Source organism: Mustelus asterias, chromosome 10 (assembly GCF_964213995.1).
Source record: "Mustelus asterias chromosome 10, sMusAst1.hap1.1, whole genome shotgun sequence".
NCBI lineage: Eukaryota > Metazoa > Chordata > Chondrichthyes > Carcharhiniformes > Triakidae > Mustelus > Mustelus asterias.
Window position 1 is genome coordinate 30,102,311 of NC_135810.1, and position 19,641 is coordinate 30,121,951.

The 19,641-nt window shown below is 41.5% G+C and overlaps 1 protein-coding gene across 2 annotated transcripts in view; it reads left to right on the top strand.

The window, feature by feature from the left end:
• The first annotated feature begins 1,140 nt into the window (after window positions 1-1,140).
• gpc5a (glypican 5a) overlaps window positions 1,141-19,641 on the top strand; it is a 1,188,060-nt gene continuing 1,169,559 nt past the window's right edge. For both annotated transcript variants that reach the window (XM_078221643.1, XM_078221644.1), the window contains exon 1: window positions 1,141-1,703. In XM_078221643.1, the coding sequence (XP_078077769.1) occupies window positions 1,556-1,703 (148 nt within the window). In that variant the 5' untranslated portion in view covers window positions 1,141-1,555. The remainder of the gene's footprint in view (window positions 1,704-19,641) is intronic.

Consider the following 19,641-nt stretch of genomic DNA (forward strand, 5'->3'; position numbering starts at 1 on the left):
CACTCACCTGAGTCCAGGATCATTGCTAGATCCCAGGCCAAAGGTGTGTGACAGGATTCCTTAATCGGGTACTGCGTACCTTTGGACAAGGCCGTTCACCACCCCCAAAACTCTCCATGCTTCTTACCTCCAACTGGGATCCTGCCAGCAGTAACCTCACATGTGGTGTTCCCCACATGGCAAGCCCCTCCCCTGCTGCTGTGGTAATACCAGTGGTGGCAGAATGAAGCCTCAAGTGGCCGCTGGTTCTCCACCTGCCATCCTCCTGCCTGATTCAATCTGACTAAATGTCACCCCACCACCAAACTCGCCACATGGGAGGCACTAAATTCCAGTCATTATTTCATTTTCTGTAGAATGATTAAAATGTGATTTATATTTCTTGTTTGTTCTTATTTGCAGCTTTGGTCTCGGTGAAGATTTTTCAATCCGATTCGTTTTTGCCTGGTTATAGACACCACAGACCCCCTGTAGAAAGTGCCGAATTCAAACTGATGTTGAGAAAGACGTTTGTACACTGGAACTGGATGGAACTTTTGAGGACATGACATGGCAACGCCGTTCCTTCACAGGACGCACGATATCAGAGCTATTGGTCTCTCGAGTTTGTGTAATGAATGCGCGGCAAGATACAGGAGAAATGCAGCGTTTTAAAATGTTTAAAATCAAAAGCCTGATTATAAGGAAGAGTTTGAAAGTATTATGACTGATGTACATTTGTAGTTGATTATATTCTTCACTCTTTTAGTTTTGAATTTTCAGTGAATATAAATCTCTGATTCTGGAACATATGTAATATTTACAATTATTTCAATTAATTTGCAGTCACATTTTCAAGAACATAAGGATAAATTATTCGAACTAAACGATGTCCTCAAATGCAACCAGTGTTTTTTAAGTGCAAGTTTCCACGCAGGCAAAATACCAAGGGCATTCCTCTCGCCTCAGGCTGATGCTTACATTTTCCTTGGTTTCAAATGATTTGATGTTGCGAAGTAGCAGTCTGCAGACGGGACACCCAGTTTGCATAACCTGGAGCTCCTGCTGCAGCCAGTGGGTGGCTCTGATGTGATGTGCAGTACAGTGAATGGTTTGCTGGTGGAGGTAGCTCTGCTCACTCACTCGCCAGAGAGAAAGAGAGGCGGGCGGGCTCTGGCCACTTGGCTGTGGAAATGTGTCCCGGAGCGCGAGCGATGTCCGTGTAAACACTCCGGCCACCTCATGCTGACCCTCTGCCAGGGGGCACGTGCTGGTTGCCGCTTTCCTCCCTTCCGCTTTTAACATCTCCCCCTCTCTGGAGTCGGCTTCATAACATTTTAAACTTGTTTTAAGATTATTTTAAAAACACAGCAGCCCGGGAAAGAGGAGCGACTTCAGTCGGGGTGGGAGGAAACTCTGCTGGTTCTGGCCACTTGAATACACCTTTTGGCTGCTTTAAGTTCTGAGAGGAGAGACGTCAAGTCCGAAGGAGCATCTTAAGGAGGTTAAACAAACTTTGCCGAAGCTCCGGTCCGTTGGGGCTGGTTTTCTTGGAGAACGAAGCTTGGGGTTGAAGATGAAGGGCGCACCTTGTGTGAGTGCGGCTTTCTTGCTGCTCTTACTGGGCACTTTGGAAGCTGAACCCAACTGTGAGGAGGTAAAGAAAGTTTTCCAGCTGCGGCAGATCGGACCCTCCAAGTGGCTGCCAGAGACCCCCAGATCAGGTGATTTTAAACGTTTTAATACGCTGCATTCCACTGGACATCAGATAAAAATCTGTGTACCGCTCAAACTGTCCGCGAACATGTACCCATTTTGAATACTATTTAAAGATTAAAGGTAGCTGCATATTTGTGTACACTGCTTTATTTTACATGCATGGTCCCTCTAACAATGGTACATTTTATAGGTCGCCCAAGCATACGTTAGATCACTGAGTGAAAAATACAGACATTGCCCAATTAGTCATGAAAGCGCATTTAAATCTCCGACACTTCAGAGATCTTATGGTTAAAATATGCGAATGGCAAGGAATCCCATGACGGGATTGCTTCAAGCCAGCAGTATCTTTTTGGACTGGTGAGGAGGCTTAAAATATGAAATGTTTTCCTCTCTTTTTCCCCCCTGCTGTTATGCCGTAAATTTGACAAGAGAACCTTATCACATGCATTAAAATAGACTTTCTGCCAACGTTCCGGCAGCGTAGTGATAGCAGCCCCGAATCTACGTTGGTTTAATTATTATTTCCATTATTTTCCATACACGATATTAATTATATTTAATTAGGGAACCATACTAAATGGACCAGTTGATAAGTAATTCCAAGGAAATTATTTCATTGAAATGTCTTTCTTATCTGGATTTTACACTATTCGATATTGGATATGAACTTTCAAAAGGCATTTGGGAAAGTACACTGACTGTGGTATTTGCAGTCGCGGGGTGATTGGAAAGTTAACTGGAGGATAGACAACAGAGCCTGATGGTAAATGTTACTTTTTAAGTTGGGACAAAGTGCAGTTATGTCACCCAGGGGTCAGTGTGAGGATCACTGCTTTTTTTATCATAGACATTAACGACCTGAGCTTGAAGTATACACTATAAGGCATAATTTCAAAGTTTGCAGATGAGAGGAAACTTTGAAATGCAGTAAACATTGAGGAGGCTCGTAACTTACTTCAGGAAGACCGAAACAGAATGATGAATAAGTATACACATGACAGATGATATTTTAATGCACAGAAGTGTGAAGGACATGCTGCCACTAGCAGCTCTCTTGATCATTTTGTAGTTTCACAACTTGCTGTGGTGGGATTTGAACTTGTCTGCATTGCTTGTCCAGCACCATAGCCACTGGCTTCTGCACCTTATAATTGCTTGTCATTCAAATAGTATATGCTAACAGATTCCCAATACTGATTTTTCAGTACATTGGCAAAAACTTTCCTGGCACCTTAGAGAAAAATCTTATCAACATCTTCCAATTATTTTGGCCGAGAAGAAAATGCCATGTTACATATTATATTGAAATTTTTTGCTATGAAAAGTGAACCACATATTCCATCCTTCACTGTTGACATCTCAGGTAATGACATATCAGCCTTTTTGTGGAATATAATTTTGGGCGGCATGGTGGCACAGTGCTGCCTCACAGTGCCAGGGACCCAGGTTCAATTCCGGCCTTGGGTGACTGTGCGGAGTTTGCATATTCTCCCCGTGTCTGCGTGGGTTTCCTCCAGGTGCTCCGGTTTTCTTCCACAGTCCAAAGATGTGTGGGTTAGGTGGATTTGCCATGCTAAATTGCCCTTAGTGTCAGTGGGACTAGCTAGGGTAAATATATGGGGTTTTGGGGATAGAGCCTGGGTGGGATTGTGGTCAGTGCAGACTTGATGGGCTGAATGGCCTCCTTCTGCACTGTAGGGATTCTCTGATAACTAGGACAAATGAACAACATTGCGATAATAGTGGAGGTGTGGGGCATGGTAATTATGAGCAATACCTTGAAAATAACTTCAGAAATCTCAAAACAATGATAAACGATAGTGAAGATAAAAGCTGCTTTGAAGAACTATTTTATTCAATTGTGCTTTCTATGTTCATGCTGAATTGGAGAGAATTGCTGATCATTTAAAAAGTAGTTTCCTTTTAGGTTCTTTCTCCCACAGTTTTAGGTTTTTTTCTCCCAGAATAAACTCTGAGTTGGATGAACCACCAACTTGTGAAGAGATCAAGATTGCTACAGCACAATTAAAATCACACAAAGCCCCTGGAATAAATGGGATTCCAGCCGAGGTCTATTATCAGAGAGGCTATATGATCCTTTATGGGCATACAGACCTGTTTACAACGTGCTGAGAGAGAATGCAGAGGGAGAGAGAGTATCAGGACCTTCGAGATGCAGTGATGGTCCCCCTCTACAGAAACAAGCGATGGAGTTCTGACTGTTAAAGCTACAGAGGCACCATTTTACATCATAGACAAAATCTTGGCCAGAATGCTTTATATACTTGTTTGGAAGATAGTATCTTGATTGGGGACTCTCCAAAGTTTGTCACTATTCTCTGTCATCTGCACAAAGGCCAGAAAGTTCAGGCTGAACAGAATGGAGTCCTCTCAGACAGCTTCCCTATCTCCAATGATGTTAAACAAAGTTGTGTTCTGGCACTGAATCTTTTCTTTAATTTCTTCAGTAGTCTTCAAGAAGCAAAGTTAGGCTTGGCAGAAGACATACCTATCTGCTTTTGAGCAGACAGCAGTCTCTTCAACCAGTGACAACTACTGCAACTACTGGCACATACCAAAACCACAGGAGAGGTAATCGTGTAACTTCGACTTCCTAAGGCTTCTGGCATACACAGAGGAGGCAATCTGCTCATTGTAAACTGTTCCTTTGAGGCAGCAAATGTCTTTGGCCTTTCTATAAGTCTAAAGAAAACAGTGATGCTGAACCAATCACATCCCCAAGGAAACTACTATCCACTGCAGATCTACATTGACAGCAGAATCTTCAGTGTAGTAGAATATCTAGTTTGTTGCATTATCTCAAATGATACCACTATCAACAAAAATATAGACAACCAATTGTCCATGGATAAGAGCTTCTTTGGTCGCCTCTCAAAGCATATCCATCGAAACCATTCACCAAGCATCTCTACCAGAACTCAAGCATACAGAGTGATTGTCAATCTTTTGTATGGGTCACAATCATGGGTTCTGTTAATAAAACAAATACAATGCTGGAATACTTCCATCAGCGCTGTCTTTGATCCATCAATGGCAAAACTATAGTGCAAACAATGAAGTCCTCAATAGAGTTAGGATTGAATGCATTTTCTTGAAAAGCCAACTGAGCCGGACATTTGCCCTTCGAGGATTCTGGAATGCCAAAAGCAGTGTTTTGTGATGAACTATGCTCTGTTAAGTGAGGTCAAGATGCACCTTGATTTCATTTAGGGGCTACCATTGAGCAAGTCAGAGGTTAGGAATCCTGCAGATAGTAGCTCACCTCCTGGTAACACAAAGCCTGTCCACTACCTACAAGGGACAAGTTAGGAATATGATGGAATACTCTCCATTTGCTTGGATGAGTGCAGCTCCAACAAAATTCAAGAAACTTGACAACACCCAGGCCAAAGTAGCCCACTTGATTGACGCCCCATCTACAAACGTTCATTCCCTTCACCACTGATGCACAGTGGCAGCAGTGTGTCCCATCTACAAGATGCACTGCAGGAACTCACCTAGGCTCCTTAGACAGCACCTTCAAAGCCCACAACCTCAACTATCTAGAAGGACTAAGACAGCAGATACATGGGAATATCACCACCTGGAAGTTGTCCTCCAAGCTACTCACCATCCTGACTTGGAAATGTATCTGCTGTTCCTTCACAATTGCTGGGTCAAAATTCTGGCACTCCCTGTCCGCACTGTGGGTATACTCACACCACATTGACTGCAGTTTTTCAAGAAGGCAGCACACTACCACCATCTCAAAGGCAACTAGGAATGGGAAATAAATGCTGGCCTAGCCAGTGAAGCCCATATCTGATGGACAAATAAAACAAATCTTACAAAGGCCCCGAAATCTGATGAAATAATAGCTCTCTCTGGTTGACATTGACTCAAAGTACTTGGGAGCACGAGGCTGCCGACAAAGACAGCTAGCACATAGGAACCAGCAATCCAACCTAAAAGCTCCAAACAAACAAATGTGAGCTGCTGAAGAAAGGTGCAGACAACGGAAGAAGTCTGCTTATGCCATAGCCCCTCTAAATCAGGGGTTCTTGTACTTGAACTACCCAAGAGCCTGCAGATCAAGACTGACTTCTTCAGTCTCTAAAGAGTCAAATCTTCCCAAGATTTTCAGCTGTGAAGAATCTGCCATCATCATCACTGGGGAGAAGTAATAACTACATTTTTTTGTTTGTATTTCTGACTTTTGGGCACTTGGAGATACTTAAAAACACCCATTTATCTGTCCACGCTTTCATTTAGCTATTTTTGTAAACTGTTATGATAATGGAGATAAAAACATGGAATTATACACAAAAATACTGGACTCTAAAAACATTTTATATTTTTAAAAGAACACAAACTCTGAAGATGGCTGAGAATGTACAGTTAGTCACTGACATAAATGGCTGCAGAGTGTTTCTCGAAGGGACATTGGAATTCCTCCCTATGTGTTTCCTGATAAGGTACTTCTAAAAGCATTCGAAGACTGATTATCATCAATAACGACAAAGGAACATAATTGCCATCCCATCTTGAAGACCCTGGGCATATTTGCCTAGACCGGGTACCGGTGTATTCCAGTTTCCTCTTGGAATATACAAAGAAGGTAGTTAAAAGCTAGCTGAGAGCTGCCCAGGGCCTGTGTCTGTCTGTCCATCTGTGTGTGTGCTGTGAGGAAGGCAGCTGGAAGTTTTTCACAGTGAAGGTGTGAAGCCCCTGCACAAAGGAAATAACCATCTTTTGCAGGAATGTCTAAAACTCTCTCTTTGACTGTGGAAGTCAACCAGCCAGTGAAAGGGGATCACAGCTGGAACAAAGAACTGAACTATCTCTACCAGACCACAGAACACCTGAATCGGAGAATCAACTACTTACCTACAAAAGTCAACTATACTGGAATCAATTTGTAATGCCTACAAAGCTTCATCATCTACTCCTCACAACTCAATGATTATTCCACATAACTTTTTATTTGTAATTACTTACTGTTGGACTTGCATCTTATTTCTAATCTGTGTGAGTGAAGATGCATGTTTTTTACCATTTCTGCTTACCCTTTTAGTAACTATTAAACTTAATCTCTTGTAATTAAGAAAGCCCGGTTAAAGTGGCTCCTTTTTAAACAATTATTTGGTCAGGGAAAGGTATCCAAAGGAAAGGGAACCTTGTTAGATTAAAATTTGTTGCGACCATTGAAGGGTGGGTTGAATAAAGACACAGGGCCAGTCATCCATCCTTACCTGGTCTTGTCACAATTTGGTGGTATCCCAGCTAAACGGTGAAAAATCGAGGGTCTGGCCGAGATCAACAACTTTTGGGAAACCTCACCTGGAGCTGGTTGTAACAAAATTTAAGCAAAACTATGAAAAACAAATTTATATTTTCTGGCATTGAACATTTTTTCTTGTGTCGTTAAAGAAAATGTACAAGAAAGAATGGTTTATGTAGACAGTAGAAATTGTGGGTGTTTGTACTGTTAGAGCTACAGTATTAACTACTTCTATAAGCTGGTATTTCTCCTTTGTAAACTAAAACTTCTAGTGATATAACTGCTGTTAGGGCTGCTGCTGTGTAAACATTTCCTCATGCATTGAATCAACAGAGGAATTTGTCGATGTTCTTTTATACTGTACTCTAAAGTGAAAACATTCTTTGGTCGGCACAGATTGATAGAGAATTGGAAAATAAATTCTTAAAAACATGCAGTTGTCACAAGCAGATGTCTGGATCATATGGGATTGTATTCAGAAGGAATATAGTTCAACGTGTAGTCCAACTCGAGGTTAATATAGAAGTATTGTGGAATAAGAACAGCTGTTCATTGTATTGCAGAGGGGATGGGGAAGAAGTAGTTCAGGGATGTGGGTGAGAATTATGTTTTTATTAAACTTGATAGTAGATAGAAAGAACTGAAGTTGGTGTGAGATGACTTCTGGGTTTATTTTTCAAAAAGTTTTGATTATTTCATGGAATTTGGCACCATTGGCAAGGCCAGCAATAGTTCCCCATTCCTAATTGCCCTTGAAAAGATATTGGTTAACCACCTCTTTAGTTACATGGGTCTGCAAAGAAACTTGCATAATAAATATGACAATTTTAAAGATTTACGGATTATATTGCCTCTTATTTAGGATGATCTAAAAAATCTTGACAGTTGTCAATTTGTATTAAATTGTATCACATCTTAGCAGCTGATATTTTCTGATCTAATCATGAATTCTCAAACTTTCTCAATATGGCACAAAGATGATCACCTGTTTTAACTTGCATTTGTTCTGAAAATTGAATGGAAGAATTTCTTTAGATACGCAAGTTTTTGACCTCTGTATTTTGCTTTCGTTTATTGTCAATGAAAATTATGCATGAACACTTTTGTCATCGGTTGGCACTAACTTGCCAATTGAATATTGATTATTTTTCTTGAAGTTCTTATAATTGGAGCACTGTCTGTTCTGAGGAAAAATATCCAATTATGGGGTCCATACAATGAATATAAACTTCAATCTCGGTTTATGCAATCATGGGTTAAATAGCAAATGATTTTTCATGTTGCAATCTAATGTTGTTCAGAACATTATTTATGAACTTTAAAAAAACAGATTTTATAAAGTCTGAATCTAATTAGATTTCAGCTTTGTAATTTCCCTCTTATTCCATACTAATGGTACAAAAATGTATGACTCAGAGGAAATGCTTGGTTAGCTAATTAACTTGTAGTATAAATAAACAAATAATCCTAAAATATACATTGTAAAAGTTTTAATTGTCCTGGTTGTAGTATTGAATATTTTGGATCTAGTTGTGGGAACTTGCATAATTTTTGCTTGTACCAAAATGTATAGATTGTGTGGAACAGCATATTCTCCTGGTTTTCTCAACTGAACCATAAAACCATGTCTCTTCTTCCTTTGTCCATCAATTTTTCACTTCCTCTTTTCCTGAAGGTATTGATTCCTTTGGCATCCAAAGAAATTACAATGTAGAAAAAGGCTATTCAACCTAATTAATTTGTGCTGGTGGTTATCATCCATTTTTTATTCCATGTGCCTGCTTCATATTCCTTTCATTGCTTTCCATCAATTACTCATCTAATCTATTTTAAATTTTGAGTTGGCTTGCATTGAAACAGTCATTCTGATAGGGCTTTCCACAGCCTCCCACTTATTCATTTTAAGAAACAAACTTCCCCTTCTCTGTCCCAAAAATGGGTGCGATCTTTCCGCCCCACTGTGCTGGTCAGAAAATAGGGCGAAAACCAAAAAATCAGATTCACCTCTGGTGTCAAGTGGTTTGGTATCTTCCCAACCACTTTTTCCTAGCACGAACAGCTTCACGCCCAAAATAGAGGAGACATCAATTTGCATGCATTTGAATGGAACTCAATATTATTCATGAGATTGGCATGGCCGTTTTCCCCCTCCGTACCTTTCCCACCTCTCTGGCGTAACATCACACCAGCATAAATCACAGATGATCTATAAAAGTCTGGGCCAGATGCAGCAGTGGTGAAATGGAGCGAGGAGGTGAGTACCGTTGAGCACCAATCCTCGGAGTGTGAGGGGGAGTTCACAGTCACTGCCATGTTGTGAGGTGGAGGGCTTACATGGGTTCTGGATTGGGGTGGGCTCGAGCCAGTCTGGGCTCTTCAGGTCGGGGGTTGCCATTGGCTTGGGGCTCATGTTGCGTGCATTTTCCCTGGCTGCAGACTGACCCCTGATGGGTTTCATATGAGGTTGACTACCAACCCCACGAATATCACTCTGGTTTAGGGCCTAGCCTTTCAGGAGAAATGTTAGAAAACACTTCTACATGCAGAGAGTGGTGGAGGTTTGGAACTCTCTTCCTCAAACGACAGTGGATTTTGGTTCAGTTGTTAGGTTTAAATCTGAGATAGACAATTATTTATTGAGCAGGGGTATCAAGGGATATGGGCCTAGGGCAGGTGCATGGAGTTAGGCCACAGATTAGCCCTGATCCTATTGAACAGAGGAGCTAACTTGAGGGGCTGAATGACCTACTCCTGTTGCTATGTTCTAATGTGTTAGCTTTTCCCTGTTTGACAAGGCCATCATGATCCTGTAGCTTGTTTGGGGTTTTCCATCATCCTGTGATCTCCTTTTCTGTTGAGTTCGGCAAAACATTGGGTTCACTGCGTTGGTGTTTGGTAAGAGCAAGAGCCTCGACCCAATCCAAAAACTCTTCATAGATAAGATTACGTGGTTACAACACCAAGAGCCAGAAAGTGCCTGGTCCTGTTGACGCTGGTCAAAAATGCAAGAAAAACATGGATGAGGAGATTGCCAGAGGGAGGAGCCCTCGCCAAATTCCCAGATTTTAAATTTGAGGAACTGAAATTCGATGAAATCGGCAAATAATTACAATCTTCAGAAAGCATGGGACTGTCTCTTCTTCATGTTTCCTGGGTCTGTAAAGTAGTAATTTAATAAATTCCATTGGTTAAAAAGAATTAAGTTATGCACAGACAATAATTTAACCTTGGACACCATGATCAAAACCTTTTAGTATTGAACATCTCTATAATGTCTCCTTGCAACATTTTATTCCTGAAAGGATAAACCCAGTTTCTACATTTTCACTTCATTGCTGAAGTCCTTGGCTTTGACATCATTTTCTAGTTCTCTTCTGTATCCTTGCTGACAGTGACATCCCCAAGGTGCCCAAAACTCAACCGTAGGTTTCTGATTTCAGCATTACTTCTTAACATTTTTATTCAATCCCCAGTATTAAATCTCGGATCTTATTAATTTTGCAGCTTTATCATTTTGCTTTTAAAGATTTATACATTTGAATCCCAAAACTTCTTCAGTTGTTTTAAAGTTTTACAAATCATGGTGTTCTTTATTCTTTCTACCAATATATATCATATGCCATTTTGTTGCATTCGGTTTCATCTGAAATGACATTCGAATAACCATGTTTCTGTAGTTTTGTGCTGTCTGCAAGTTTTGATATTGTGCTCCCTATACTCAAGTCCAGATCACTTTCATCTATGTATATATGTGCATGTACAAGGAAAAGTAGTCATGATGTGGAGATGCCGGCGTTGGACTGGGGTAAACACAGTAAGAAGTTTAACAACACCAGGTTAAAGTCCAACAGGTTTATTTGGTAGCAAAAGCCACACAAGCTTTCGGAGCTGCAAGCCCCTTCTTCAGGTGAGTGGGAATTCTGTTCACAAACAGAGCATATAAAGACACAGACTCAATTTACATGAATAATGGTTGGAATGCGAATACTTACAACTAATCAAGTCTTTAATCAAGACTTGATTAGTTGTAAGTATTCGCATTCCAACCATTATTCATGTAAATTGAGTCTGTGTCTTTATATGCTCTGTTTGTGAACAGAATTCCCACTCACCTGAAGAAGGAGCTTGCAGCTCCGAAAGCTTGTGTGGCTTTTGCTACCAAATAAACCTGTTGGACTTTAACCTGGTGTTGTTAAACTTCTTACAAGGAAAAGTATACATATAAACATAGTTATATGTAGAAGAGTAATAGTTCAATGCTGACTCTTAAGGATGTCACTCTTTAAAACTCTAAAGCCTGATTATGGGGTGCGATGAATGACTCAATTTAATTTGCTGAGGTGCCTCGGGATCCTCAGAAAGTTCTGACACGTGTGTTTGCATGGTACTTACGTGAGAAGTTTAAACTTTTGATTGCTGGTTTTACCCTTCCCAGATTGCTACACGAGTTCCTACAACAGTGATATCCAGAACCACAGAGACTTGGGCTGTTTATGTTGTACTCACCCTGGATTTTATATGGATTTACTTAGAGCATTATCTAGCAGATGTAAAGACTGCTGAGGACTGCTGGTTGAAGTAAATCACTGAGTTTTAAATTTGACAGACACAAGTTGGGCTTTTTAAAATTGTGCTGACAAAGTAGGTGTTCATAGAAATATGGATATCTGTTTAATTCTTTTAGGGGATTCCCAATTTTTTTTTGGTTTTGGAAGGGCTCATTTTTTTAGCCATTTATGTCTACCTTTGTACATTTCATCTCTCTCTCCCGGTTATTCTTTTTTTAAAAAAACAAATGGCTATTTTCATTTCAGTGTCTTAAATGTATTTCATTCAATGTGGTCCTGATTTTAACCATGCCTGCCCAGCTGCAAGCAAGCAGTTAAAGTGAGGACTGGGCCCGATTCTATGCATTCCCATTCCTGCTCATTGTAACTCCAGAACTATCAAGCATATTGAGGCAACCTGTTGTGACATGTATGGGCCTCATTAATATGTAAATGTTGAGATCCAATGATGTCATTTCCATTTCAATATAATTTGAACTAGCGAATGCAGCAACAATACACAGTTCTAAAATCACCAGGAAAAACTGATACAACCAGGGTTCGGAAACTGAAGAGAGATAGGTAGATGATTGTTGGTGATTTCTCTCTGGTGTCCGACAGTGGTGACCTGTTGTTTCAGACCCTACACCTCCCTGCCAGCCTTGAGATAAGGCCATAAGATGTAAGAGCAGGAAAAAGCCATTCGGCCCATCGAGTCTGCTCCGCCAATCAATTAAATCATGACTGATTTGAAGTGATAATCCTCAACTCCACTTCTCTGCATTATCCCCATAACCCTTGATTACTTTACTGATTAAAAACCTATCTCAGCTTTGAATATACCTAATGACCCAGTCTCTGCAGCCCTCTGCGGTAAATAATTCGACAGATTTACTATCCTCTGAGGGAAGAAATTCCTCCTCATCTCCCTTAAATAGGTGACCCCTTACTCTTGAGTTTATGCTCTCTGGTCCTAGACTCTCCCACAAGGGGAAACAACCTCATATCGGCAGGATCCAATGTGACAAGACTTAAATGGGTTTTATGATATTTAAATTGGGACTTCAATCTGGCTTTGTCCTGGGCACTTCGTTACTGCCCCAACTCCTCTCTGTCACAATCCTGCCTCAGATCAAAATTGTGGCTTGGGAAAATTTTTTATCTGTATAATTAGACTGTTGTAAAATTGTACTATGTCGAACTTCTGCTGTTTCTCTCCTCAAAGTAGCGACCTTCTTTAGTTATAGTAACGCATACAACTTCACACTAACCCGCAATATTGAGTGCTGATGCTGAATAAGATTGGTTTACAAAAAAAGCATTGTAGTACAAAACTATGGAAGGCCTTTTACATATTTGATTCTTTTGCTTGTAGTAACTTCTGATTTCTGTTGTAATGTTTAAGTGTAATCTGTGCACTGTGCTAGAGGTCATTTATAATGCCCGGAGCAGGGAAAATAATTAAAAAGCACTTACTCGCCTGGCATAATTTCACAAAGGATGTTAATGAATCTCTAAGGCCATGAACATTGAATCTTTGTCAGACATTTAAAAAAATTAGAATACACATTCTGTTGTTCATAGCAGGAAAAAACAGATAACCTTAAATCCTGAGAAGAATAGAAAACTGAATATGTGTTCTGTAGTAAATGTGATGGATTGGGATAATTAAGTAAATTATATTTTACCCCACTAGAATATACAATATTGTATTTTTTTCTATCTTGGTAATATTGTTACACAATATAACACATTGAATAATGGTAAGCAACAAAATTAACTTGATCAGTTGTAAAATAATGTTACATATATGTGATACCTTTCTCATTTTTAGTTTTGTGTTTTATTTTGAGTGAAAGAAAAGATGAAAGTGAGTCTGTTAAAGGGAAGGGGAGGATGAGAAGGGCAAGTATAGGGAGGAGGAAGAAAGCAAGGGGATAGAGTGGAGGAAGGGGAGTGCAAGTGGGTCAATGGGAAAGGGAGAGGGATGGAGGAGGTAAGGTGAGGCCAGGGGGTGCAAGTGGGGGCTCTAACCAAACGCAGACCCTTAGCTCATAGTGATTTTTACATTTCTTTATATCCAGTGTCATTCTTTTCATTTGGCAATGACTTCCTTCAATTTTCAAGACATTTAACATTGCTATTCTCTTCCTCCCTCTTTTTTTGCCTTGCAATCTTCCCTCCATTCCCTCTCAGATATGCCCTGCCCTGTCTCTTTGCCTTTTCCTAATTATGTTCAACAAATTTCTTTGTTCCTTCACTCTCCTTAGCACTTCATGACTTGTTATATTTTCTGTCCATCAGAACCATTCCATTCTCCTCCAAACCTGCATTTCAAAACTATTTAGGAAGATGTTCTCTTCCTTCTGTCAGATCCAAGTCTCAAATCCATACAAAACAACACTTCAAATCAAAGTCTTTTCAAGTCACTTATTGTTATTTATTTAGTTTTTCAGTTAGCAATCTTCTCTTCCAACCAAATATAGTCTTTTCCATTGCTATGCTTGCCCTTATTCCTTTGTTATGTCTGCCAACCACAGATATTATGCTTCCTAAAGAATCAAATTCTTGCCCCTGTTCTAGTTCTCTTCCTTCAATGAGTATATGAATATTTCTTGGTGATTTTGAGATATGAATCACTTTGGTTTTGCCAATATTCACTTTCACTCCAAAGTTCCTGCCTACTGTTAATAGGCTACCTAATTTCCATGTAATTCTTCTGTAGTGCTTGCTCCTAATGCTACATCATCTGCAAACCTAACTGACGTTATCATATGAACATAGAGGCAAACATACAAATTAGGAGTAGAAGTTGACCATTCGGGTCCTTAAGCCACTGCTTAATAAGATCATGGCTGATATGTTTGTGTTTCGAATTCCACATTCCCATCTACCCCCAGCAACCTTTGATTCCATTGCCTAACAGAAATTCATCTACCTCCACTTTAAAAATATTAATTTACCCCTCATTCATTGTGTTCTGAGGCTGAGAGTTCCAAAGTTGGGCAACCCTCTGAGAGAAAGAAAATCTCCTCACCTCTGTCCTAAAAGGATGAATCCTAATTTTAAAACACTGCTTCCTAGTTTTGGACTTTACACAAGAGATGGAACATCCTTTCCCTATCCACCTTTTTAAGACCATTAAGGATCTTACATACTTCAATCAAGTCATCCCTCACTCTTTGAAACTCCAATGGAAACAAGTCGACTCTGTCCAACCTCTCCTCATAACACAATCCCCTCATTCTAGTTGTCAATCTAGTAAATCTTTAATAGAACAAAAGTAGACCAAAAATAAAGGTTCTAAATTGGGGGAAGGCTGCAAAGGTAAAGGGTGGGACCAAAAAGTCCAGAGAACCCTGGATGTCAAGGGATATACGGGATTCGATGAGGGGAAAAAGGGAGGCTTGTGGCAGATACAGGGTGCTCAAAACAGGGGATACCTGAGAGGGGTATAGAAAGTGCAGGGGGCACTTTAAAAAAAGTTTCAACAGTAAACAGAGGGCGTGAAAAAAAAATAGTGGGCAAAATAAAGGAAAGTCTCAAGGTGTTTTGTAAATATATTAATGGCACGAGGGTAACCAGGTAACCAGGCACGAGAGTAACCAGGCCTATTAGGACCAAAATGGCAGTCTGTGTGTGGAGCTGAATACTGTAAGTGAGGTATTAAATGAATATTTTGCATCTGTGTTCACTAGGGCGAAGGATGAATTAGGTATAGAAAGCAAGGGGGAGAACTGTGACATAATTGAACAGATTGGCATTGAGAGGGAGGAGGTTTTAGCGGTTTTAAAAGTGAATAAAACCCCAGGCCGAGATGCGATGAATGCGAGGCTGCTGTGTGAGACAAGAGAGGAATTGTAGGAGATCTAATGTTAATTTTCAAATTCTCTCTGGCCAGGTGCTAGAGGACTGGAGGTCAGCTAATTTGTGCCATTATTCAAGAAGGGAAGGTGAAAAAAAATCAGGTAATTACAGGCCAGTGAGTCTAAGATCAGTGGTATGGAAATTATTGGAAAAATCTCTGAGGGACAGAATTAATCTCCAGTTGCAGAGGCAAGGATCAATCATAGATAGTTAGCATGGCATTGTCAGGGGGAGATCATTGGCACGATTTACTTATGCAGTGTAGCGCAGTGAGTTGGAAATGTCAGCAGGTGGCCAAAAATGAGAATCGCAACCAGCGTTCAGCCAGTCGTGATCTTCCCGGGCATCTTTTTCAATGTAATGAACCTTGCATTGGGGAACAGTGTGAGGCTGATCACACAATGCAAATGTTTATTTGCATCTATTTAGCAAGCCCGAGACCCAATTGTCTGGGCTCGCTATAGTTTCTGACCCCACTGGTGGAGGTCTACACCAGCGGGGATTACGTACAGTCCGCAGCAATGGGGACCAGGTGTGATAGCCTCACTGTGGGACCAGAGGCCATTGGGGCCTTCTGGGAGGTCAGAGGCAGGGGGTGTTCCTGGGGCAGTGCCAGTCTTGCACTGCCAGCCTGGTACCCTGGCACTGCCAGCCTGGCACATTGGCAGTGACAAGCAGGCACCAGGCAGTGCCAAAGGGCAGGGGCAGACTGGGGTGGGGGAAGGTAGATGGGGGAACTCTGCATCAGGGGATGGGGGCTGATGGTGGGGCCAATACTCAGAGGTCAGGTCCAGCCATCAGGAAGCTGGTCCTCACGGGTGGCGGGGGTGGTGTTAGGGGGGTGGGTGTCAGTGCCGGCCATCGAGGGGGATCAGGGAGGGGGAGGCGGGGCCGGCGATCGGGGGGTGGAGTTGAGGGCGTCTGATCCAATGTGCAGGTGGGGCGGGGTTGGGGTCAGCGGGTCTTCTGCATTGGTGATGACGGAGGGAGAGTCTGGGCCAGCGATCGGGAGGCTTGTGATGTCCAGGTGGAAGGCGCATGTCAACCGATCTCCCTGTATATTGGGAGATCATACACATTGGCCCCCTGAGCAGTCCAATGCTGGCCTCTCAGGTGGAATTCTGCCCCATCCTCTTGCCGGAGTAAATTTCCCAACAGCCTCTGTGATGCACAAAGTGCCGGAAATTCATTTCACTAAGCTCGCCCAAAAACCGGGCGGGTGAGAAAGACTCCTGTTTTCCTGCCCATTGGGCACTTAGTTGTTTGTGGGAAAAATTGTGCCCCATGTCTAACTAATTTGATTGAACTCTTTAAGGAGGTAACTAAGTGCATAGATGAGGGTAGTGCAGTTGATCTAGCCTACATGACTTCTGTAAGACTTTTGACAAGGTCCCACATGCTCAAGAAGGTAAGAGCTGATGGGATCCAGGCAAATTGGATGCAAAATTGGCTAAGTGGCAGGAATCAGAGGGTGTTGGTCGAAGGTTACTTTTGTGACTGGAAGTCCAGTGATATATTGTAAAGATTGGTGCTGGTTCCCTTGCAGTTTGAGTGCAGTGAAATGCGATTCAGACAGACTGACTTGGAGTGAAGCTGAAGGGGCAACCAGTGGACATCATTCAGCTTTATATACCCACACACAAACATCCAGATGAGGAGGTTGATGAAATATATAATAGAATTGAAAAACTAATTGCATTTTGGAAGAAATAATGTAGGGAGGAGTTATGCAATAAATGGCAGAGTCATCAGGAGTATAGAAACACAGAGGGACCTAGGTGTGCAAGTCCACAAATCCTTGAAGGTGGCAACACAGGTGGAGAAGGTGGTGAAGAAGGCATATGGTATGCTTGCCTTTATAGGACGGGGTATAGAGTATAAAAGCTGGAGTCTGATGATGCAGCTGTATAGAACGCTGGTTAGGCCGCATTTGGAGTACTGCGTCCAGTTCTGGTCGCCGCACTACCAGAAGGACGTGGAGGCATTGGAGAGAGTGCAGAGAAGGTTTACCAGGATGTTGCCTGGTATGGAGGGTCTTAGCTATGAGGAGAGATTGGGTAGACTGGGGTTGTTCTCCTTGGAAAGACGGAGAATGAGGGGAGATCTAATAGAGGTATACAAGATTATGAAGGGTATAGATAGGGTGAACAGTGGGAAGCTTTTTCCCAGGTCGGAGGTGACGATCACGAGGGGTCACGGGCTCAAGCTGAGAGGGGCGAAGTATAACTCAGACATCAGAGGGACGTTTTTTACACAGAGGGTGGTGGGGGCCTGGAATGCGCTGCCAAGTAGGGTGGTGGAGGCAGGCACGCTGACATCGTTTAAGACTTACCTGGATAGTCACATGAGCAGCCTGGGAATGGAGGGATACAAACGATTGGTCTAGTTGGACGAAGGAGCGGCACAGGCTTGGAGGGCCGAAGGGCCTGTTTCCTGTGCTGTACAGTTCTTTGTTCTTTGTTCATAGGAGAGTGGAAAGGATTATGTGATTGTTATGGGTGATTGGAACAGTTTTGTTAGAGGAGGAAAAATGCTAAGGAAGTAGGACAAAATGGTCTTGGAAAGATAAATGAGTGAGACCAAAACCTGGCAGATCTTTTCAGAACAGGACTCATGATAACAAATCCATGATTTAGTAATTATAGGTGGAAAATGTTTGATGATTTAATGGTGAGACCAAGATACAGGATTAGTGTTCAGAATGTGAAAGTTCAGCCAGGAATCAACACGCGGATCATAATCTTGTGAAAATGAAAACGGTACTCTGATTGAAGAAGAGTCTGAAAGAAGTAGATGAAGAATTTGTAAATGAAGTAAACAAAGCAATACCTAAAAAAGACAAGAATACCAACATGAATAAACAATAGAAACAGACTCAAGACTCTGTTAAGGAAGGAGGGACAAATTGTATCTGGTTTTTCAGAGTAAAAAGGATCAAGAAAGGTTATGGCTGTAATCTTGTAAAAGATGGAAAGAAGGAGGAAATGAAGTTATTTCAGTACTGAAGAAGGCAAGCTGAAATGCAGATGTGTGACTAATGAGTTCAGAAGAGAAACAGAAAAGGCATGAGAATAATGGTTAAAAGTGCAGAGTGATATGCGCAAAGAATTGGATTGATTAGGATGTGTTAACCTTATGTATACAAAAGCAAAGAAGATTAGTAGCAATCAGCTACTAAACAACAGCAATAGAGAGTAAGGAAGGTGTTTTATTAGCAAACCTTGAGTGAAATAAAAAGATGGAAGAAGCTTATTGAAAAAAATATATGCAAAAAAACCCTGAAATGATTGAGCTCGAAGGAGTGATGTTAACATTGGTTTCATTGCTCCAAAAATGCTAGAGAGTGAGATAGCACCAGCAATAAAAGAGATAAAAACTGGAAAAGTGGCTGGAATAGATTAAGCACCGATCAAATTATACCAATAGAATTGATTAATTAAAACTAAGAGTTAAAATGTGAACTTGTACTTATTTTTGATCTCTGAATTGCCAGACTGTGTTCAAAATCCAGTATTGGATGAGCAGAAATTTCCCCCCAACTAGCAGTATGGGAATATTACTGGACTAATAATCCAAATGCCTGAACTATTATTCCATGGAAATGAGTTCAAATCCCACCATTACTGCTGTCCCACAGACAGATTCAGCAGAGGTGGCAGTACACGGTTGCGAGGAAGTTCACATGGTAATGCTGAACATTGCCTCAGCACCCCATGAAGTCTCCTTGCAGCACGTCAAAAAAAAGGCAAGGAAGCCTTCTGCTGATTACCACCAACTGCCTTCCCGAAACTAATGCATCTGCACTCCTCCATGTTAAGCAATATTTGGAACAAGGACTGTGAGTAGTAAGGGCACAGATTGTACACTACAAAGGCCTGCACTGTCCTTGCCTAGAGTGGTTCAATAGCACCACTATTAACTGAGATGGCTGAGATCTGAAGAATTATCTGGCAGTTTGGGCTTCAGGCATTGGGATTCAAGCAGCTGGTGTGAGAATCAGCAAGAGGGAAAAACCAACTTGACTTTTTGACATCCGCAATGATCTACCTGTTGCGGAGTCACCTGCCCATGACAGTATTGAAGGGCATTGCTACCACAAACGTTGGAGACAAAATCCCCTACTGAAGGCTGATTTGATTGTGGCCTTGATTCCACTTTCCTGTCCATTCCACCAGAGCCCTTGGCTCCCTTGTTGATCAAAAATCTATCTAAGTCAGCTTGAATGTGTTCAATGACTCAGCTTCC